At 37.7% G+C, this 25,438-nt stretch overlaps 1 protein-coding gene across 11 annotated transcripts in view; it reads right to left on the reverse strand.

The window, feature by feature from the left end:
* EYA1 (EYA transcriptional coactivator and phosphatase 1) overlaps window positions 1–25,438 on the reverse strand; it is a 328,133-nt gene that overhangs the window by 52,345 nt on the left and 250,350 nt on the right. For all 11 annotated transcript variants that reach the window (XM_059042828.2, XM_059042819.2, XM_059042817.2 and 8 more), the window contains one exon: window positions 4,393–4,482. In XM_059042828.2, coding sequence (XP_058898811.1) covers window positions 4,393–4,482 — 90 coding nt within the window. The remainder of the gene's footprint in view (window positions 1–4,392; window positions 4,483–25,438) is intronic.

The following is a 25,438-nucleotide window of genomic DNA, read 5'->3' on the forward strand; positions in this document are numbered from 1 at the left end:
CCACTCAAAAAGGCAACTTCTCAATTAGCTTGCAACTTTTCCACTTTTGGAAGCACAAGCATTAGGTCACTACAGAACGCTTCACTTGAGACCAAAGCTACTTAGCATTGGCATGACTGATATTTTGAAGGAAGATTTTTTTCCTGGCTAAAAATCAATTTATAAACAAGATATATTTAAAAAATTAACAGACGATAACCTAAGTTTTAGACTCATAACATATTATTGCAAATTTAAAGACTGAATGAAAGAAACTAAGGGGCAAACTAATTTCTTTGCTTTATAAGAAAACTCATTCTAGCTTACTTGCTCTAAATTATGGCATTACTTGGAGACTGTCCATGGTGCCTTTCCTTGGCCTTTGACTCATCAAACCCAGCTCTACTGAGACCAGAACCTTTGGTCCCAGGCCTTTTCTTAATAGAAAATGTGAAAACAAGGACCTACAAGAGTAGGTGATTGAAAATCAAACCTGGGACAGCAGTCTACATATCAAAGGCCCAAGAAAGGGCTGGCGTATTCACATGGTAAAGCTTGACACCAAAGAATCCTCTGGTCTGTCCCAACTAACCAACATACTAGGAGCGTGAAGGAGAAAGTTGTAGCACAGCTTCACACTTGACTAGGCGAACGTGGTGTGTACAACCCAGAAGACAAGAGGCGGGTCCCTGCTACTTCCCAACCCTGACCCCTGTGGCCTGAGAGCAGAGACTCTTGGAGGCTACCATGTTGATAACTTCAGTTAGGATGGCAACCATAACCCCAGTGAGATGATATTACTTAACACCAGACAGAAAGAGAACATTCGACATCAGCTTGTGCCTTATTTTTCTTTCGACTCATATCCATCTTGATGAAATATCGTCCTTTAATTGTGGAAAAATCCAGCAGGAGAATCGACAAAAGGCAAGTTAAACTGAAATGTTATCGTATTCAGAAGGCTGATCACCTTTCAATAAAATCCAACAGAAAGAGCTCTTTATCCATACAGTCAGAAAGAGACAGACTTTACTAAAGAAGCTGGAAAAACCCCTCCAATTTCATACTGTCATTCATAAAAAATGACTTCCATAATAAGCATCGTCAGATTGCACATGGAGACCTTTTGGTAAAATGATACGCACGGTGTTAGTCAGACTTGGAAATAGGAAAGCCAGGAGTGCATGGAACTCAAGTCTAAACCCTTCTCTGGGTGGGGGGAAATATTATTTCCTCTGATAATTGTCTCTCCCTGTCACTCATGTTCCTTCACATGTCAAACATTTTTGATGGTTCAAAAAACCAGCTTTCTCCTTTTTATTTATTTTTTCCTGAAGTGTCAACAGAATTAAATTGTGATTGCTTTTATTTAAAACTCTCACTGAGATGACAAATAAGACTTTTTAAACTAAAATGGTTAACTTTTTTATGTCTTAAAATACGGTGAAGATATTTCTAAATTACTTTAAAATCATATCGAAAATTTCCTAAATAATATCCTAATAACCATTTGAAGCAAATACTTTGATAACACAAGAATTGTTACTGGAAGCTCCTCATGTAGTGTATTTCATTATTCAGAATCTCTTTTAAGCCACAGCTTGAACTAACCAAATTATACAGAGTGGCTGGCAAAAAGTTAAAGATTTTCAAAGAAAATGAGGCTTAAGTCAACAATTAGAGTTTAGAAATCACACTTCAAGCTAACCAATAGATTGTTAATCTCCTTGAAATTACCTGTACTCTAGATCTTCAAAAGCTAAAAACATGTAATTAAAATATATTAAAATATTCATATCCTTTACCACAGTACATTGCTAATTGGAGTGTGAAATCAAGCATTACCACATCATTTTTGCCTGATGAGATAATTTTGGTTTTCTAAAGAGTATTAAGCTAATATATTTATTTTTGCCAGGAAATAATTTTACTCTATTTTGAAAGAAACTAATATTTGCAATGACCAGTCTCAGGTTTGTTGAATTACAAAAATATAAAATGAAGGGTTGAAATAAGTATAAAAACCAATGTGTTCTTTAAATATTGCACAAATCTAAAGCAAGTAAATAATATCCGAAGACAGAGGCTAAGTGAATCCTTCATTTGTACTTTTGCTTTATATTATTCGCAAGTAAAAATAAAATCAATTTTGGGAAGGTTACAAGCTTAAATAATTTTTCACTATTGATTTTTACATTTGGTTGAATTACTCCTTCATTCTCTTTTCTACTTTACTTATAAGTAAGAATCCTCATGCCAAGAGTAAAATCTGATACTTCAGTATCTGTGTGGAGCCCTAGTTCTTCTTTTTCTTTCTTTTTTTAAAATTTGGGCTTATGAAAAAACTACATCCACTACAAACCTACACTAGAACTTTTAATATTTACTTTTATTTCAGACCTTCTCTTTATAGTTCAGTGTGAATAATGTTAGTAAACAAATAAAAATCTGGCTATATTATATCCAAACTGAGTTAGGAAGCTTTTCTGTCTATATTATACCAAGTTACTACTTTGCCTAACTTCTCACTTTTTAACACATAGTTTTGGCATTGTACAGTCAAGCTTTGTCATTTTTAAGAGGGTAGAGTTTAAAAACAATAGAAAATTACTGCTAATTTCTTCTTGATGGATGCTATTAACACCTATTAACATCAGTAAGAGTAACAAGTTTGAACCCAAGACAAAATATCAGCCTAGTCTGTACCGTTGCAAACAACCGAAACTTAGGAAAGGAATTTTAACATATTAGTAAAATATGGAATTTTTTGGTGCTGTTCTCTTATGAAGGGAATCACAAGCATAAGGCAGAAACAGCTTTTGAAAATAAGTATGATTATTAAGCTTTTAGAAAGGCAATTCTGAACTTGTCACTCACTTGGAATATTTCCACCTTAAAAAACAGTAATGCCTTACATGTAATTTCCTTAAGGAAAGCAAACACTTTAAAATGCAAAAAAAAAAAAAAAAAAATTCTGTATTTCACCCTAAGTGTAAAAATAAATATTTCACTAAGGAATGGGGGAAAAATGAAGCACATTTAAATAATTTCATTGCACTGGAAGTTGCCAATTCGTCTGTGAGTAGTTTCATTGCAGATGAAAAGAAATCAAAATACAGGACAGATGTTGAACAAACCACATTTAAGTTCTGTCACACACTGGCATTTTTCAAATGATTTTGGCTCATCTATGAAATAAGGTGCATTTTGCTTGATTTTGAAAAGGGGAAACATAAGGAAATATTTAAAGGCCAATTGCTGCCAATTAACTTTGATCAGTAAAAGTTCTATTTGAATCTTTCAGATTCTTCTCCTGTCTGAAATAACATACATTTATAAAAGCTAGGAAAACAACAACTTGATGATTAATGCCTGTTGGCAGCCCTACCACAAGCTTGCTTAATAGCAGGATTTAAATAAACAACTATCTCTATTATGAAGGGAGTGAAATGTAGTTACAGGCATGTTTTCTCATAATGGAGCTATGAAAACCAATATTCTTTACTCTTAAAAATGCTTCCGGGGCTTCCTTGGTGGCGCAGTGGTTAAGAATACGCCTGCCAACGCAGGGGACACGGGTTTGAGCCCTGGTCCGGGAAGATCCCACATGCCGCGGAGCAACTAGGCTCGTGCGCCACAACTACTGAGCCCACGTGCCACAACTACTGAAGCCCGCGCGCCTAGAGCCCATGCTCCGCAACAAGAGAAGCCACCGCAATGAGAAGCCCGCGCACCACAACAAAGAGTAGCCCCCGCTCGCTGCAACTAGAGAAAGCCCGCGCCCAGCAACGAAGACCCAACACAGCCAAAAATAAATAATTTAAAAAAAAAAATGCTTCTAACCAATATCAGCATGTTTGTCATTGCCCGTAACACATTTAACTAGCCATCTTACAAAAGTTTCCCCCCAGATTATAAAGGACAAATAAAATCATCTGCAGTTTGCAATAAGGAATCCTGGCAACCCAAAGAGGCCTGACTAAAATGTTATATGACCAATTGGGCCAGCCAGACAGAAGAGAATCTGACCCAATATGATAAGAGTCTGACATGGACAGCATATGAAAGGATCACAAATTCTGTTGGATTCTAAAGGTAACCCATCTCAACAGTCATTATGTAACTGAGAAATCTGTAGCTTCTGATAATCAACAGTTTAATATAAAACATTCTTGACATCAACTTTTAATCCCTATCAATGATCATGTGGAATCGAACTTTGAAATACAACAGCCAAAGTAAAGCAAAACAGAAATTCCATGAAGACAAAACGCATGACCATATAATCAATAATTACTTTATCTCCTTATTCCAATTATATATTCAAAAAATAACATCCCATCGTTCTTTTAGGACCAATCACCTATTTCCAAACATGCAACATGAAGAGTATATAAAATAATCAGAACTTACCTCTAAGTCGTTAAAAAATAGATGTGTGTCTGCCAAGTTGAAAATCATTTCTTCCATTCGTAGTCCAAGGGAAACGGAAGTAGGTGGATCCTAAAAGAAGAATTTTACAGGTCAAGAACATACATACTTCAGGGTACAGGAAATATAGTGTCACGCTGAGAGGGAGTTAGCATCGGGAAAGGACAAAAGGCTTGGGCTCCAGCTGCTTTCAGAGTGCGTGGTTTATTCTGTATTTGAACTTCAGTGACTTATTTTATTTAAAAAGTACCTCTAATGTTGTTGGTACTTTGCATAATGAAGAAAAAACTTGCTGCTTATAATATTGCAAAAAATATAAAATCTAGAGTTACTTAGACATATAGAGTAGAGGAAATTCAGCTTCACACGTCCGTTTCAGGAGCAAGAAATTCAGTGAATCAGGAAGACATTTTTTTTATGTTCCACCTCAATCCAGGAAGAGTGTCTAAAAGCACTGCCACAAACATCAGAAAATAGATATAATATAGATTAATTTCAGAAGGATAGAAAATACCAATTTCACTCCAGATGATAACTACCATTGTTTTTTATTTATTCAGATTGCCTGCCAATTTTGAGGATGCTCAAAAAGGAAGTGATGGCCACTCTGAGCAGCTGGCACCATGCCAGTTCAGGAAGCTGATCTTGACGTTCATGTGACACTATCCCATCATCAAACAGCCAGTAACACACACAGGCGAGCACCAGCATTTTGAACAGTGGCTTCAAGCCTCCGACACTAGTGATAAGACAGTCTGTCCCACACAACACATATCCTGATGACATCTGTTGGTACTGAAGATGGGGGATAGAGAGATATTTGCAAGGTTTTAATGGTGTTACTATATTCGTAATGCATCAAACCCAGGAAGCAACACTGTTCATGGTGAATATCCTGCATAATTAGTGAAAAAGGAAAAATATTCTGTAGAGAAAATATTCAAGGATATAATGTGAGCTTTTCAAGTTTTTATTGGCATTTTAATAGCAATACCAACTTTCACCTTTATGGCCTTTAAATTTTTCCAAAGAACAATAATTTCTGATATACTATTTTATTATCACAGCAAACCTTTGGAATCTGTGTGGATCATTTAATTAGAGAAACTGTAACTAGAGAAATTATGCCTGCATGTCGCCCACCCATCTAGCTGGGGTGTACTTTGTGTATCAACTGTCTTTGAGTCTTAGAGTGGAGAACAACCCAGAGAAAATAAGTCTTGCTTTCTAATACTGTCCAATATAAACCTTGTACATTTTCTCTATTGTCTTCATTTCAAACCTCAAGACTTGCCTGTGTTTTACCACCTACCCTCCAAGTATCTAAAGTCCATCAACCTCAAGCCCCATCTTCTCATGGGCTTTGGGAGGCAGCGACAAATGGTGGAAGAAGAGACCTAGACCCAGAGGCCAAGCCCTATCCTTATTCTCTTAGTTACTTTGGTGTCTTTATCTAACTGAGCCTCAGTTTGATCATCTAATAAATCAGGTGGCTAGATGGCAGATATGTTGTTCTCCCATAGAATAAAAAAAAACAAAACAAAACAAAACTCCATCTCTTCATTTGTCACAATCATATGTATTTATACACCTGGGAGAAAGGAGGGGCCTGGGATGGTGGAGGGGGCTGAGATTCACTGGGTGCCACCCATGGGCCAATCAACTGTGGCCATGGAGGCGGAGTCAACACCATCCCTGCACCACCCATCCCACTAGCTCCGCCCACCCCACCAGCACACCCTCAGCTCCAGCACCAGCATGGTTTATCTCACAGGAGTCCCAGAGACGGACAAGAGGAGGTTCGGGGAAAATATGGCAGGATGGTACTGCTGGTCGCAATTCCCCTCCCACCCAGGCCTTCTCTGCCAGCTGACTGGCAACGAAAAGGAGAGAGAAAACACATTATTGCCCAAAATCTGGGGTTAGATTGGCAAAGGGGCAAAGCAAACACCCCAGGGTTTGTAAGAGGGCAGACAGGAAATAAAAACACATAGGCCAACTGAGTGTCCAAGAGCTGTGCAGGGAGGGACAAATAAAAACACTTCCCTCAAATTTCCTGTATAATGATTTAGCCTTGTTAAATCTTCCCTGCTTGATACCACCTAAAATCTATGAAATTTCACAGATTGTAGAAGAATTAAAAACTGTTTACAAATACGAAAAACTCTCATTGAATCTTGGTTTTATAGGAAATTGCTCACTTCCAAGAATTCCAAGTATCGATAAGTGTGCTGGAAAAAACAAATGCTCAAATACAGCCTAGAGCAGAATTAACCAGTAGGGGAAGTTCAAACAGCTGTTTCTAAAACAAAGCACCTGACTCAGGTGTGTCCTCCCTCCAGTTGAGGCCAATAAAAATACACTGACTTGTCTCATGACCACATCAATGAATCTTTTCATGTGGCCACGGATGAAGAAGACTCACTGCAATTATTTAATGGGCAGTCCTAGAATTGATGTGCCATGGTATTGTTACTTCTGAAAAAGGATGATTTCTCCTTGATACGGTTGCTTATTTTTACCACCATCAAAAGCATTACTCCATTGTTTGTGAATATATAGCATACTCTACCTTTTCTTCATAAATTACAGTAATGACTTGTGAGTTGGAATACTAAGAAATTTTAAAGGCTCGTTCAGTCTTGTGGTCAGATACAACATAGCTGTTGGCCTTAGTTACCTTTTAATGTTTTTCTCTTTTGTTATTAGCTGTCATTCCTTAACAGTTTTCATACCTGCCACTCCACAGTACTGTTAGGAAACATTTACACCACCAAAAGAACAGTCTGATGATTCACTGGAATGAAAGAATTTTAGAATAGGAAGGGGATCTAGTTGAAAGCAGTGTTTCTCAAATATTTTTTAACCATGATCCACAGTAAGAAAAATCATTTTATACTATGATCTAGTAACCTCTCCCTCTCTCTCTCTCTCTCTCTGTGTGTCTCTCTCTCACACACACAGCTGAAATGTGATCTTGGCAAAACAAGGCTTTCCACACCGTGTGGAGAGTATTCTGTTACTTTACATTTCATCGCCCGTTAATGTGTCGAAGTCTATAGTTTGGAAAGCAGAGTTCTAAAGAACACCTACTTTTGATTTCAGAGACAGGAAAACTGATTTGCAGCCGTGTTATGATTTGCTTGTGGGAACAGAGCTGTTAGGGTACAAAGCTATCTCACCCTAAGTGTTTTGCCTGAAAGGAAACTAGCCAGAAGAACAGATAGGTAACCATGGTAACAGATCTGCTTCCACATTCTAGCAACTGGAGTTCTTCTCAAATCAAGGTTAGATTTGATCTTCCTATTATAATACTCTTTCCATATTTTCATATGTTTCAAACATGGCTGATAAAAGTCACATGTCACAAATGCTAACACTGAACGGTTAATAAATTAGTCCTAGCTTGATGGCTTATTTTGGCATATATAGAGGAAGAAAGAAAAAACACATTTTTTAGAGCCACACTGAGACATGAAAATCACCGTCTTTGGCTTAATCTTACTTTCCTTGTGCTTTGCAGTAACGAATTCCAGAGCTGTAGTTGTGAAATGGTGCCTTTTAAAAAAAACACCATTTTTTTGCTACATCACTTTTGAAAAATTATTTAGAACTTCACCTCCACTTCCAAGAAACGTTTCACTTTAAGTAAACCTTGTTGCCAAATGTTTCCATTCTTTTCTGAACTTGACTCCCCTGTGGTATTTACCACTTCTAATTTCTTCTTAACATTTCTTCTTCCCTTATGTCTGTAATACCATCAGTCTTTTCTGGGCATCTTCCTAGAATCTGATTATCCATCCCCTATCCCTTCAGCGATGTTGGTTCCTAGGACTGTTTTCATCCATTCCTCACTCTATTCACACTGGCTTACACACTCCAACACACTCATACCTTCAACTATCACCCCATCCCCCTCTGTTGAACCTCAGACCTCATTTGTAGGCCCCTATATCAATCACCTATTGGTCCTTTGTACTTGATGACCCATAGAGCACCTGAGACTCAATGGGCTGCAACCTGGATTCATCATATTTCCCACATCAAATGAACCACAAGCTCCTGCCCCTTGGACCTGGGATGCATACCTTCCTTATATTCACCACCATTTTCTTTTCTCCAGCCATGTGTCTCGTTTGTAGCTATCTGCAGTCGCTTCCCTCACTGGATCGGTCTCCCCTGGTTGCCAACATGAATACAACCAGGTCTCTGTTCAACCCCTATGCTCAGTCCTGCATCCCACAGAGCGCTTCTCCCAGTGCCCCTCCATCAATCCAGAGTCTCTTCCCCGACTCCTCCCAAACGGGCTCATCAGCCGCTGGGTACCACAGCTGTATGTGCTCCTGTCTATGTCAGAGACACATCCCTGTATCTTTCTCTCTCCATCCTTGGGACCATGCAGGGCTTTCCCAAAGTTTGGTGGAGGAATAAATGAAAGAAGCAAATAAACAGCAGATATTTCAAATAATTGTAATGAAAAAAATATTAAATTTGATCTTTAGTTAGTTATTAGTGTTTAGTGTCAGTAAAAAAAAAAAAAAAAAAAAAAACCTAGATACCTAGCTTAGCGGGAAAAAAGGACATTCGATTCCTAAAAGCCATTCTATCTACATAATATGGTATCAATATTAAACATGTTCATTCATACTTTGTACCTGATAAAGAGTAGCTCATTCTTAGAAGAGCTACTTACAAAGCCTTACTTATCTATTTGATGCAGTGAATAAGATTAACATAAGATCAGCATACAATTACTTATTTTTAAAATTTATCAGTGGTATGCATTACAACATCTTGCAAAATATATTCTCATACTCTCTTCAATATAGTTCCCTAGTAAAAACTGAATAGTTCAGTGAAAAGGCTCAAACAGAGAAAATACAATCAAATGCTTTATCATTTTTCTTGTTTAATGAAGAAACAGTGTAAACTTACTATAGTTCTGCCCAGGAAATTCTACTAGCTGTTCCTTAACAAGACAAGACAAACAGCATCCAACACCGCCCCCCCCCCCAACATACACACACATACACACACAGGAATTAAATTTAACTCTGATCTTACATTATTTTGATATGATAGTAAATTGCAAAGCAACCTAAATGACCATCAATGGATGAATTTATAAAGATGATGCTGTACAAATATACAATGGAACATCACTCAGCCATAAAAAAGAATGAAATAATGCCATTTGCAGCAACATGGATGGACCTAGAGATTATCATACTAAGTGAAGTAAGTCAGACAGAGAAAGACAAATATCATATGATATCACTTATGTGTGGAATCTAAAAAAAGATACAAATGAACTTATTTACAAAACAGAAATAAACTCACAGACATAGAAAACAAACACGGTTATCAAAGGGAAAAGGTGGGGGATGGAGGGATAAATCAGGAGTTTGGGATTAACAGATACACACCACTACATATAAAACAGATGAACAGCAAGGACCTACTGTACAGCACAAGGAACTACATTCAATATCTTGGAAAAGAATCTGAAGAAGAATATGTATATATATATTATATATAATATATTATATATATATTTTATATAATATATATATAACTGAATCACTTTGCTATACACCAGAAACTAACAGAACATTGTAAATCAACTATACTTCAACTTAAAAGAAATTGCAGTTGTCTGCTTAAAGTCATGAAAATAAGGTGAAGGAACTCGTTGCAATGCTAGGCTACCCAGGGCTGTTTTGTATAAGTCAAAAATGGTTATGTCTATTGAAGAGAAAGCAACATTATACAGATAAATTAGACCAAGCCTAAAACAATTGTTTTGCTCTCATCTTCTATCCCGTGATCTTTAATTATCCCATTCCCTCAAGATCTCTTTCTCCTGTTTCTAGAACACAGAGCTGCCCACAGAGACTAAAGTTATTATCATCCTGTATTCAGATCATCAGCATCATCCCTGGCCTGTTGTCATTCTTTTACTGTTCCTTGATTTTTTTTTTAGCCAGATCACTGCTATTATACTAGATCCTTATGTGACGAAAATGCTTTATAAAGAAGAAATTCTCGACAAAATCAGTGCATAGAAATGCTGAAATGCCATTAAATTCATCTTCTAGGGAGCTTCATGTCTGTCAGTCTTGAATTAACATGTTGAAAAACTATAATGTGATTTGAAGTAAATGAAAGAAAAGGGTGTCCGTAAATGTATGTGGGTATTAGAACATTGGAGACTAGGAATATGGGCTCTCGTTGCCTTGTTTTGCTTTACAGATGAGCTACGGCACTTGATAAACTTCAAGCGTCACTAAAAATGCACTTTTCAGTAAGCACAGTCCATAGCAGTTCAGAAATTTGATTTCACCAAGACTCAAACACCAATGAAGACACTGTTGTGACTGCAGGGCTGTGTCATTACTCCCACACATCCATCTAGGAATTCTCTCAGGATGACAAATAATGAAACTCCTTGTGATCAGAGCTTAGAAGGATGCTATCTGGTTCATCTTTTTATTTTTATTTTTTTATTTTTTTTAATTTTTGCGGTACACGGGCCTCTCACTGTTGTGGCCTCTCCCGTTGCGGAGCACAGGCTCCGGACACGAACCCGTGTCCCCTGCATCGGCAGGCGGACTCTCAACCACTGCGCCACCAGGGAAGCCCCCAGTTCATCTTTTGACTGAACTAGGTCTAACACTAACCCCAACACAAGGCACTGGCAGGGGTACTTTTTTGCTACATGTCACAGAAATTGAAGGAGCTTCTTCCAAGATAATTGTGCTTCCAACCTGCAGGCATACAGGGTAGAAGGACACTGGAAGTGCACCCTCTCATGGTGGTCGCACCATGGGCTTTGCAGTCGTGGAGTCTAGATTGGAATTCTAACTTTGCCATTTACTAGCTGTGTGGTGGGCAAGCTCAGTTACTTAAACCCCTGGACCTCAGGTCCCTCATCAGTAAAACAGGAATACAACAGGTTTGTTTGAAGGATTAAATTGGTAATACATTTGAAGTTCTGAACATACCGCCTGCCAAGTATTAAGCTGCTGCTGCTGCTGCTACTACAGGTGGTGGTGGTGATTTCTACTATCACTATACTACAGTAATAACAGCAGATCAATCCGAATATGGGACACCATGTCTCCACTACAAAAAGATGCATTAACATTCTGCACTCAGATTGGATGTGAAGTTCATGCTTTTTAAAGACAAGGGCAACCCTAAATTCCTCATGCCACTATTTCTGAGGTGACTGTGTTTTAAAGATACCAATCATCAGTAAAGCTGATTTGTGTGGATGTTAAATGGGGAATATGCAGGGTGACCACTCCTAGGAGGAATGTCATTGGTTCTCCCAAAAGATCTCAACCAAGCTTCTCATCACTAGGAGAGATGACCCAACTCTAGCAAACTGGCAAAGGTGTTGTCCCATACTCTGAAGATCTAGGAACTAAAGGGGAGGAAAAGTGTCATTCAGATAGGATCCAAATACTGCACCAATTCAGTAGAAACCTAGCAGTGTTCTTTAAAAAATAAACCAATTACTCACACAGCCAAGCAGTGTGATCTCCATGGGTGGGTCACATACCTGTTAGCTTATACCCTTTAATCATTAAAGGGTCAGATTTGTGAACAGGCACTTAAGCACAGCCCAAATCCATTGCTTACAGTCAATTAACAAATGACTTGGAAGAACAGGTCTTGGAAAAATCTTGACTCTGCTCAAGTTTATCAACAAATGGCTGGCAGTGATAAACGGCAATAAACAGTTAATTACTGAGGTACATTCCAAGTTTAGTACCTTCAATGTATAGTCCCTGAAAAATTTCAGTATTCACAAAATAATGTTATGTTTTAGCATTTGAGGAACAACATAATAATTCAGAGAGGTCTTGTTTGTGGTAGGGTCAAAGGATAAATCTGTGGGACTACTTTAAGAATATCAACATCATATAAAATTATCAGCTAACATAACAAGAAAGAAAAGTGGAGTCTTCTAGTATTAGTTCTTCCACAAATAGCAACTCTGATTGTCATGTGACTAACTGCCAGGAAAAGGTATTCCATTTCTCAGCTCTCTGATGTGAGCATAGCATTCTTTCCCTAATGTAAATAGCTGATCACTCCCAAGTCAAGATTACAATGTATATACATTGTACATAAACCTCTGTTAAATAGTGTTCTCACACTGAGATTTACAAGGAAACTGCCTGTAGATTAAATGCCTAAGGCTAGACTTAAGCCTCAAAGGGCAGAGTTGGATTCACCTTTGAAGTTACCCACCAAGCATCAAGCAAACCTATAGATTAATCACATTAGTTCACTGACTCAGAACTATGGCTGGTAAACTGAAATTCACTATGCTGTTGAAAAGATAATAAAGGAATGTGGCACCTGCATGAGCCACTGAGGATATCTATCTGTCTCCTAGAGGTGGCCAGGAAGCCTTAACAAGGATCTGTACTAATACTGAAGAGAGATTCAAGGAGAGAAGATATTTGAGAAAATCTCTAAATTCAGAAGGTGGTTTAGGTTTATCTCAACACTTTGCCTCACCAAAAGTAACCATGGGCTAGTTATTTGCAACTAGCATTGTCACATCTTTTTGTTTCTGATGTGCATCCATATATACTTGGTTCTGCTGAGTTAATGAACTTGTGGTTTAACTCCCCTCCTGCCCCCGCCCCAAACTCTGGAGTTTTCTCCTTCCTAATCAACTAACTTTGAGCCAATAAGAAAGGATTTACAGGATAATTACAATGGATTGCTAGAGGATACTGTCCAACCAGCAAGCTGAAGTTTAAAACAAGAGCAACCAGACATTACACATCTCTTACTGGAAGGATATACCCCACCTATGAAGTCTTGACCAAAACAAACAAACAGACCATTAAACCTGAATCTAATTAAGTTTCTGGATCTAGCTACTAATTCACAGGAAATACAGGAGACAAAAGAATATGTGATAAAGGAACACAATGGAGATGCAATCAAGAAAACCCAGACTCTCAGACACTCTGTAAGACAGATGATCTGGTTATTTCAACTGAAATACTCAGGGTTAAAAAAAAAAGATTGAGTAAGAATGTACAGATTAAAGACATGTAAGAGACATACAATAAACTGTAAAAAAAAAAAAAATTATAAAACCACTGGAGAAAAACACTTTACAAACTAGGAACAGAGGATAGAAGGAAACTATCTCAATACAAAAAAAGGACATATATGAAAAGCCCACAGGCAACATCATACTCAACGGTTAAAGTCTGAATGCTTTTCCTCTATGACCAGGCAAGACAAGGATGCCTGCTTTTGCCATTTCTAGTTGACATAGTAGTGGAAGTCTTAGCCAGAGCAATTCAGTAAGAAAGAAAAAGAAATAAAAGGCATCCAAATAGGAAAGGAAGAAGTAAAATGTCTTTGTTCACAGATGACAGGATCTTATATGTAGAAAATGCCAAAGTTTCTAAAAACTGTTAGAACTAATAAATGAATTCAGCACAGTTACAGGATACAAAATCAGGACACAAAAATCAATTGTATTTCTATATACTAATAATGAACAATCCAGGAAGGAAGTTAAGACAATTTCATTTAAAATAGCATCAAAATGAATAAAATACTTAGAAATAAACATAACCAAGTAGGCAAAAGACTGGTATACTGAAAACTACAAAATGTTGCTGAAAGAAATCAAAGGAGACACAAATAAATGGAAAGGCAATCCATGTTCATGGATGGAAGACTTAATATTAAGATATCAATATACCCAAAGTGATTTACCCTATCAAGTTTTCAATGATGTTTTTTGCAAAACCAGAAATATTCATTGTAAAATTCATATGGAATTTCAAGGGACCCCAAATAGCCAAAATAATCTTGAAACAGAATAACAAAGTTGGGTCTCACACTTTCTGATTTCAAAACTTAGTTACAAAGCCACAGTAGTCAAAACAGTGTGCTATAGAGTGATATATAAAGACAGACATATAGACCAATGGAATACAACAGAGAGCTCAGAAATAAATTCCTACATATATGGTCAAATGACTTTCACAAGGGTGCTAAGATTATTCAATGAGGAAAAGACAGTCTTTTCAACAAATGGTATGGGGAAAACTGGATATTCACACGCAAAAGAATAAAGTTGGATCCTTACCTTACACTGTATACAAAAATGAACTCAAAATGGATCAAAGACCTAAACCTAAGAGTGAATCTATAAAACTCTTAGGGGAAAAGCTTCATAACACTGAATCTGGCAGTGACTTCTTGGCTATGACACCAAACGCACAGGCAACAAAAGAAAAAACAGACAAATTTGACTATATCTAAAAACTCTGTGCATCAAAGGGTCCAATTAACAGAATGAAAAGGCAACATATGGAATAGTAGAAAATATTGACACTCATATCTGATAGGAGGTTAATATCCAGGATATACAAAGAACACCTACAACTAAGCAACAAAAAATGAACAACCCGATTAAAAAATGGGCAAAGAACTTGAATAGATATTCTCTAAAGAAGATATACAATAGAAACATCGTATCACTATGTTGTGCACCAGGAACTAACATAGTGTTGTAGGTCAATTATACTTAAAAAGAAAACAAATAAACTCATAGAAAAAATCAGATTTGTGGTTACCAGAGGTGGGAAGTGGGGGGATGAGGAACTGGATGAAAGTGGTCAAAAGATACTAACTTCCAGTTATAAAATAAATGCTAGGGATGTAATATACAACATGATTAATAAAATTAACACTGCTGTATGATATATATGGAAGTTGTTAGAATAAATCCTAAGAGTTCTCATCACAGGTAAAAAATACTTTTTCTTTTTTGTTTATTTAACTTACTGTGATAATTATTTCAAGATGTATGTAAGTCAAATCATTATGCTGTACACAAACTTATACAGTGCTGGATGTCAATTATATCTCAGTAAAACCGGAAGAAAACAAAGCTAAAATAAAAAGAAAATATACAAATGGTCAACAAGCACATGAAAAGATGATCAACATAACTAATCATTAGGGAAATGCAAATCAAAATCACAATGAGATACCACCTCACACTCATTAGGATGGCTACTATAAAATTTTTTAAAAATCTGGAAAATAACAAGTGTTGATGAGGATATAGAGAAACTGGAACCCTTGTGCACTGCTGGTACAGCTGCTATGAAAGACAGTATGGCAGTTCCTCAAAAAATTAGGCATAGAGTTACTATGTGATCCAGCAAATTCTACTTCTGGTACCCAAAATAATTGAAAGCAGGGTCTCCAAGAGATATCTGTACATCCATGTTCATAGCAGCCTTATTTACAATTGCTAAAAGGGAAAAGCAACCCAAGTGTCCACTGACAGATGAATAGACAAAATGAGGCATACCCATACAATGGAGTATTATTCAGCCTTGAATAAAAAGGAAAGGACTTCTGACACATGCATACAGCATGAATGAACCCTGAAGACATTATGCTAAGTGAAGTAAGCCACTCACAAAAAGATAAATACTGTATGATTTTACTTATATGAAGTATTCAGGAGAGTCAAAGTCAGACTATCACACTAAGTGAAGTAAGTGAGACAGAGAAAGACAAATATATGATATCACTTACATGTGGAATCTAAAAAATAATACAAATCAACTTATTTACAACACAGACTCACAGACATAAAGAACAAACTTATAGTTACCAAAGGGGAAGGATAAATTAGGAGTACGGGATTCACAGATACACACCACTATATACAAAAAGATAAAAAACAAGGATTTACTGTATAGCACAGGGAACTGTATTCAGCATCCTGTAATAATCTATAAAGGAAAGGAATCTGAAAAAGAACCTTGGTGTATATATATATACCTGACTTTGCTGTACACCTGAAACTAACACAACATCGTAAATCAACTATAGTTCAATAAAAATAAATAAATAACAGAGCAGTCAAAATCATAGAGACAGCAAGTAGAATGGTGGTTGCCAGGTGCTGTGGGGAGGAGAGGATGGGGAGTTATTTAATGAGTATAGACTTTCAGTTTTGCAAGATCAAAAGAGTTCTGGAGATTGGTTGAACAATAATGTGGATGAATTTAATACCACTGAACTGTATGCTTAAAAACTGCTAAGAAAGTAGAGTTTATCTTACGTGTATTTTACAATTTAAAATTTAAAAAAAGAACTGGAGAAATGTAACTGTTGATTAGACATTCAATGATATTAAGAAATTATTATTAATTTTGCTAGATGTCTAAAGTTCTGAGTAACATCTACTATTTCTATTCTAAAATTTCTTTTAATGGAGTCTTAAATACATACTGAAATACATATAAATGAAATAATATGATCTCTGGGACTTGCTTTGAAAAATAACCCTAGGATAGAGCAGGATAGGGGAGGGATGTGGTAAAGGACATACATGCAACAAGATTAACTAGGATCTGATCATTGTTAAAGGTGGCAGAGGTTACACTGGGTTTCATTATACTATATTCATCTACTTATGTAGATGTTTAGAAGTTTCTATAATAATTTTTAAAAAAATATTCACTGAGTCCAGACTGGTTATCTTTTGGTGGTGAAACTATAGATTAAAAATATTTATTTTGAAAATGTAAAGAACACTCAAACCATACTTTTAAAATGACAAAAAAAATTCTTAAGTCAAAATTGCAAAAGTCTTGCAAAATGCCTCAGCATCTCCCTTTTATTGAAAAGATGCTAGGAGTTGCTTGGTAATCTGTACTCAGACTTAAGTGAGATTTGTCATATACAGAAGGATGTAGGTCAGAAGACAATGCTTTTCCCGTATTAACTCTACTAATTTTTTATCATATAGGATGGTCTTTTCCAGAAAACCAGAGAAACTCCTACATTTATAATGGAAGCCACAGGACCTATGTCTTATACATTTCGGAGCAGCAGTGTCACATTGCAATACTGATCGGCTGCAAAGAATTCCAGTGTAATTTAAGAATAGCAGTAACCCTAGAAGCATCTCATTTAGGGCCTCTGGCATTTATTTTTTGGTTGTGCAGCTCCTGTGGATCCTGATCTTTTTTTTCTGGCTCACAATACTAGTGTTATCATTTGACATCCTATTATTGGCTCTTTCTTACTAGCTAAGTAATTGTAGCTATTAGAGAACACTTGTCATGAGTAATACAGGAAGACTTGTTTCCTTCCCAATATTGTTATTCCTTTAGAGATTCTGTGGTTTCACTCTTTGTGGATTTAGAGTGGCATTAGTTTAGATCAGTTTTGCCCCAATGAAGGACTGCTGTTGAAGATTCATCCATTTCCTACCGACTGTCTCCTTTATTAATTTATAAGCTCCCTGAAGGCAGGAATTACGGCTAGGCACCTATTACACTGCTATGTATGTATTCAAGAAATTATAAAGGACTAACATATATACACTATTATGTATAAAACAGATAACTAATAAGAACCTGCTGTATAAAAAATAAATTTAAAAAAAAGAAATCATAAAGGACGGACATTCTGAATGACTCATTGGTTTCAGACCAGGAGATAAATGGTGACTCAGGCAGGAGAGGGGTGCACAGCCAAGTGTGTCTTAGGTACCACAGCCTGTATAACATGGGTGGTTTTGCATGTGCAACTTGGAACGGTGCCACTTGGTGGTACAATTTTCTGAATTACTTAATGGATGTTCTCAGAGATCATTGCTCACAATGAAACTACTATAGGCCAGAAGGCTAAGGAACTGCGTACCGTCTGCCACTTCTACTCTGATAAATTCTTTGGATGGGGTCTTAAATTTTGGCTAGTCCTAACATGGAGACCACAGGGCATTAGCATGGCAGCTTACCCAGATCTGTGGGGAGGAGGAGCAGTGGGTACTCTCTGACATGACTTGTGCTTTATTCCAGTGACCAAGCTGAAGTTCATGCTGCTCAGATTATTTCGTTGGCCATTCATGTTGAGAAATATCATAGTTACATTTGCATTGCTAATTCCAGTATTTGTACATGATATTTGATCTTAACTATCTGTAAAACTGTTTGGAAGGATGGTAGGCACTCAGCTCTAATTCTCATTTCATGGCTTCAATGGCAATTTAATCTATTTTTAATGGCAAACACGAGCACCCCCATACCTACCACCCCTTGAACTGAGACTGATTAAAAAATGCTTTCCTTAACCCATTTTCATTTACTTTCTCAAAATTCTATTTTTGGCTCAGAGTGTCCATGGCCCTTTGAGCCTCAAAATAGATAGTTTGAGGAAAACCTGTTTATCTCTTCTTGGGTTTTTAGAATAGGATCCAGAATGTTATTCTGAGTACAAAAATAAAATACTTTGTCCTTTCTCTAGAAACCTTAAAGCTAACCATTCATCTAGCCATAAAAATATCTCTTTTTTCATATGACTATTTTAAAAGATACATCCCAAGATTTTTAGTTTTGGTTTACCAATGCTCCAATGCCAAATATTACATTAGATCTTGTGTAGTCCAAAAAGAATAAGTCACTTAAGTTTTACTGTAAAAACAACTAAAAATAGCACCAAAAGTTAATAAGAAAGCAATTTCTCTTTATTGCTTAGATATACCAGTAAAATATTAAAAGAAAAAATTATTCATATTGTTAATATAGCTCTGGTTCCTATTTCCACACCCTTGAAATTTTGCCCTTTTATTCCTTTTCTTTTACCATCTTAGTTTTCTAAGCTGAAAAGCAAAAAAAATTTAAGTGAAATAAACTAAGTAAAAGTATAAGGTAATATACATTTATCCAATTCAAATTATTTAAGCTGAGACCTTTAAGAAATATTTTAATACCTAAGTCGTTCTAATATTAGATAGCTGCAGCATTCCAAGTAATAGAAATTCTACAGTAATAGTAATATAGTATAGTAATATAGTAATATCACTGTAGTAATTCTACAGTAATAGTAATAGGGTTCTACAAAGTACCAGTGATGCTGGGGGTTTATTTTACTGAAAGCTAAAAAAATTAATTTTGCTTTTTAATTTTTACCTATTACTATTTCCAATTTCCAAGTACCTTTTAAATACACGATAAATGTCTTTTGCATCTCTCCTATCTGAATCTGTACCCCACTACATCTGTATGATCAAACCTATACAGAATCCTGGCAATTGCTATTCTAATACTTTGGATCAAAAAGTAGAATCTATCATGTTTAAAAAATGCTATGTAAAGAGGGCTTCCCTGGTGGCGCAGTGGTTGAGAATCCGCCTGCCGATGCAGGAGTCACGGGTTCGTGCCCTGGTCCGGGAAGATCCCACATGCCGCGGAGCAACTAAGCCCGTGAGCCATGGCTGCTGGGCCTGCGCGTCCGGAACCTGTGCTCCGCAACGGGAGAGGCCACAGCAGTGAGAGGCCCGCATACCACAAAAAAAAAAAAAAAAAAGCTATGTAAAGAGTTTATTTTAGGCTAGAAAGAGGTGCCAGAAGATGGTTCAACTATTTCAGAAAGTCTGACTAGTTCCCTGGGATATGGTACTTACGTTTTTAATTTGTGGACTAAAAGGTAAGGTTCTAAAAATTCTATCTGCTCTGATCCTATGTGGGCAGCTAAGCCTCCACTGGCGAACAATTACTGGGATTGAAGCGGCCCAGTGAGGTGTGATGCGAAGGATGTGAACAGGTTTATGAGGATTTGTTGGTCAATGTGAAAATCTTGTAAAGTATCCTCAAAGCAACAACAAATCTTGGCCAGTCTCAATCAAAGGAAAGAAAAAAAAAATACCCATTTTGGACCCCTTAAGCAACTCCTTATTTAGAATGCTAATATTACAGCCACACACAGGGCCCAAATGCCATTTAAAATAAATTCTCCCCATTCAGGATCTTTTGTTTTGGAGAAAAAGCTGAAAAACAGGAATGGGCAGGCACTCTGAGTCCAGGAGTGGCTTATTTTCAAGGCCCCATGCTGGTTGCTCACAAGGGAAGGATTAAAGATGAGAAAATTAGCTCCCTTCTTGGAGAGAAGAAAAAAAAATATGCTAAAATGTTATTTCATTTAAAAATATTTCTAAAAGTGTTATGTAAATGATATGTACAACCTGTGAGACCCAAAGATTCCATTGTTTTCTTTCTTTTCTCTAACCTGTCTAAAGTTATCAACACCGTCAATGGTATATTAACTTTTTGCAATTTTATAAGGCCCTATCACTGAAGGGCTGGCAAGGTTTAGGAGTTGGGCATAGTTCTGATGCCAATTAAGAAATAATCTGGATTACCAGGAGAGAAGGTACACACATGAAAAATAAATCATAAATCACAGCTGAATTACTCACTGAATGATTTTAAAAAGAAAAAAATCCAAACTGTGGTAGGGCTAATCAGGTCATTTTTACTGATTAGATACGTGACACTCGACTGCTCTTATTTTCTCCTATTTAAGAGACTTTCTTTCAACATCATGAAAATAATACCCAAGTAGAGAATAAGGTTAAGAACTTCACCATTCCAAAGATGAATTGTGATTGTGGAGAAAACCCAATGAATCCCAAACACGGGACAGATGCCAAGATGTGGTACAAAGAGGGAGGAAGGAGAAGAAAGCCAGAACAGATCTAGCCAAGTTGGGGCCCATGCAGTGCCAGCAAAAAGCCTACACGGCTAAATCCAATCAAAAGACCTATCTAGATTTCACTTGTAACCACTCTCCTATCTCCCTCTCCTTCCTAGTGTTACAGCCATTCTCTTAGATCTGTATTATTTCCTACCGGGAGGACTGTAATAATCTTCTCTGCTATCACATCAATCTTCCAAATGGTACACGTCCATCATGTCGCTCTACTGTTTCGATATCGTTCATGGCATCCCCACGCCCACATCACAAAGTCCTAGCATTCAGGGCTCCTGGCACCCCCCCTTTTGAGGGTGATGGGCCCATCAGAAGACTAGATGAAATTCCTGATGTTGTCAGTTAACAGATGTGCTTCCTTGGGCCAATCATTTAATCTTTGGAGCCACAGCTTCCTCTTTAGAAAAAAAGAAGAAACTCATTGGATATTTAATCAATGTGAGATGGCAATGCAGACTGTAAAAGCTGAAACAAAGGTGCAGGATTTTTATTACCATTTCAATACATTTTCTGCTACTCATCTTCTGCAAGTCCGATCCTCTATATGTACTTAATAGATATCCAGCCACTTTGCCTCTCATTTCCCTAAATGGTCACGCTCTCCTTCCACCTCTCCCAGTCTGCTACCTGGAACAACAAACTATTCACTATTGCTCACTCCCTCCTCTGAACCCTCCAAAGTAAGCAATAATAGCTCTTATTTACAAAGTGCCTATGAGTATTTTTCTAGGTGCTCTACATTGTTTTCCCAACAGCCCTGTGATTGCTCCCATTTTATAGATGGGACGATTAACACAGAACAAGTGAGACTTGCATATGTCTCCAAGGGGCTTTTCCAGGCCTTAGAGCAAGGGAGGTCCAAAGCTGGTGGTGGCAGGCCAGTATGGTGTTTGGAAAGCTGTGATGATTCATGTTTGTTCACTGCGTTCCGTTTTACATGTATGAACATGAAAAATAGGCTTCATTCAATAAGGTAGCAGGAACATACATTTCAGTCTATGTCACAGCCAGCGAGGAGGGAGAGGCTGGCAGTTAAAGGGAAAGAGAACCACTGTCAGGATAAGGGCAAAAAAAAGGGATGAAGGAGGCTCTTTCAGCTGGAAATCGCTTTGAAAGTCAAAAACATTGTGTTTTGGTTCATTTTGAGAGTTTAGGTTCCATGTCAACTCACAGTATCCACAGGTTATATTGGGAACCCTAATTTATTTCATCATTTTGATCTAACTTGGCATTGATACACAGAGAAGAGAATAAAATCAGGGAACAATCCTTTGGGAGTAAGTGGCCACTCAGCACACCTGTCACATAGCCCTAGGACACTCCTCTGCTGTGAGGACCAGAAAAGGTCTGAAAGTGTGCTTTGGGTTTTACTCATTCGTCGAATATTTCTTAGCTGAGAACTGTGGCTGAAACTGACACCCATCCCCCAAAACCCATTCTCTGTTTCTTCCTGGGCACACAGCTAGGCTACATCTCCTGGTCTCCTCTGCACTGGGCCAAGGGAGCAGAGGTTATGCACCCTTCTAAGCCTGGTCCATAAAGCCTGCCATTCATGTTCCCCCCTGCTTTTTCTCTCTGTGGGCTAGAAAGCTGATGACAAGGATCACAGAAGCCTCAGAAGCTACACGGTGAGGTGGTACAAACATCATCTGCCGAGCCAAAGCCTGCCTAAGCCAGGCAACCTGGGAGATCCACTCAAGACCATTCAGTAGGAAACAGATGAATTTCTGTTGTGTTTGAGCCATGAGATTCGGGGCCTATTTGTTACCACCGTTTTGCCTACCCTGACAAATTCATGTGCTGGCCTGTGCTTCACTGGGGCCCCAGATGCAGACACACAATGCCTCCACTGAGTTTACTGTCTAGTCAGCCACAGTGTGGCCGTCACTGAATTGTCCTGATGTCCCGAAGGCAGGAGTAATATTAACTAACACAACGTTCAGAGCATGATCTAGAGCAAGGGCAGGCAAACCTTTTCTCTAAAGGGACAGACAAAAAATATTTTAGACTTTGCAGGCCATATACGGTTTCTAAGACAAATTCTTCATCTCTCTCTCTCTCTCTCTTTTTTTTTTTTTTTTTTTTTTAATATATATATAACCCTTTAAAAATTCAAACAACGTTCTGAGCTTGGAAGCTCTACAAAAACAGGCCAGGAACCAGATATGGCCTATGAGATGTGATCTGTCAATCCCTGGTCTAGATTCTTAAAATCCAGTGGAAGGATATTTCATGACATGTAAAAATTATATGAAATTCAAACTTGGAAACTATAACTAAAGTTTTATTGACATTTATTCAGTTACATATTATCTGTGGCTGTTTTTGTACCACCAGGGCAGAGCTGAATAGTTACGACAGGATATGGCCCACAGAGCCTGAAATATTTATTATCTGACCCTTTATCAAAAAAGTTTATAAAACCCTGGTCTGGAGGTTCCAAAAGAGAGATCATCCTGTTTAAGGAACCAGATCCTCTATAGCCCAAGGAGGACACTGGATGTCGGCTGCTTGGGTGCCGTGCTAAGAATTTGACCGCTCTAGCCACCATGGCCGGTGGCTCAACAGAGTTTGGAGTTTTAGGGAGTTCTTACCCTAAAACAGGGTAAGAACAGCTCTCTTTACTGGCTACCTAGAGTGTTCTGATGAAATGGGTTAGATAAGCTGCTGTCAAATTTTTCTTTCATCAGTGTGCTGAATGATCACAGTAATACACTCACTAGGGAGGTTTAGTTGATCTAAATTCACTATGACAATGGGGGCCTTCCTAGAAGCCTGGTACATTCGAAAACAAATGCTTAGACAGCAGATACAAGATCAGTGACACATGCTGTTTTTATTATTGCATTATTGCTATTAATAAGGCCCTTCAAATTCATGACTCGACTTACATCTTTTTTTTAATCCCCCTCCAGCCTTATTGTGAAATCATTGGCACTTAAAGCAATGAATTCTTTTTTTTTTTTTTGTGGTATGCGGGCCTCTCACCGTTGTGGCCTCTCCCGTTGTGGAGCGCAGGCTCCGGACGTGCAGGCTCAGCGGCCATGGCTCACGGACCCAGCCACTCTGCGGCACGTGGGATCTTCCCGGACCGGGGCACGAACCCACGTCCCCTGCATTGGCAGGTGGACTCTCAACCACTGCGCCACCAGGGAAGCCCAAAGCAATGAATTCTTAAAGCAACTGTAAGTAGTCAGATTTATGGATATGGAAACTAAGGCTCAGCATGGATAAACTATTTGCCCAAGGTCAATGAACTGCAAATCAGAGCTTAGATCTGAGTCTAGCTCTATCTGAACTCAAATCTGATGCTCTTTCTATTATACCATAAGGCCTGTGACATATTGGTACTGCAAAAAATTAAAAACACTACCATAATTTACCCACTAGCAACTATGCCAGATTCAAGGAGTTTTTTGTTTTGTTTTGACAGCCAAGGTTCAGCTACATTAAAATACAACTAATACATATTTTATGCCAGACATAATGCTAAGTGTTTTTCACATTTGGTCTCTACCTCTTCAGTTTCCTCATCTGTAAATGGGTTTGGCCAATAGCAGTTTCAGAGCACTAAAGGTGAGTTAAATGAGTCCTGGGCACACAGGAGATTCTTAATAAGTAGGGCCTACAATTAAAAATGCTAAGCTTTATGCTGTCCTAAGTGTTCACACATTTAGGTTTTTATGTAAAATGAGGAGTGAGGCTCGACTCTGAAGACCTATTCGAACCCAAATCTGTATGAGACACAGGTGTTAAAGCAACAATAAAAAGAAAGTATCACAACAATCAAGATACTGGTATCTTGGGAAGTCCTCCCACAAAAAGGGAATAATGCTTGGGACATCGGCACAATACTTATTTTAAATACAAAACTGGGGTCTGTGCTTTGATATTAACAACTAGATTATTACACTGTCTATTTTAAAGAGAACATTCAACAAAAAAATGTCAAGACTAGTCTTCTTCTTCAGTAAAATTGGGGAATTTGGACTTAGTTTGAAAGCAACTTAAAAAGAAGCATTAAACAAAAAAAGCTAGGACAGATATTATTAACAACAACCTAATTTACAGTAACACCCGTGGACTTCATTTTCCTGCTAATACGCTGTTTCTTTTCTCTTCCCTACAATCTGAACTGTAGCTAGCACCCTCTTTTTGTTCCCATCACCTTTGTTATAAAACAACACTTCCTTACAACACCCAGCAGGACCGCTTCCCACAGCTAGGATTACATGGAAGGTGGGACATTCTCAAACTTTTTTTGGGTACATATTGCTGTAACATGCCCTAATTTTGCATTATATCAACCAGATCCTGTATCCCCTTACTGAATAGCCTACTCATCCAGGAGCCTAAGCTACTGTGACTAAGCTACTTCTCAAGTATCTGGTTCCCATAGAGACCGGACAGCGATCACATTGTCGGGTATTCACTGCTTTATATGCCTGAAGAGTAA

The sequence above is a fragment of the Kogia breviceps genome, chromosome 17 (assembly GCF_026419965.1).
Source record: "Kogia breviceps isolate mKogBre1 chromosome 17, mKogBre1 haplotype 1, whole genome shotgun sequence".
Taxonomy (NCBI): Eukaryota; Metazoa; Chordata; class Mammalia; order Artiodactyla; family Physeteridae; genus Kogia; species Kogia breviceps.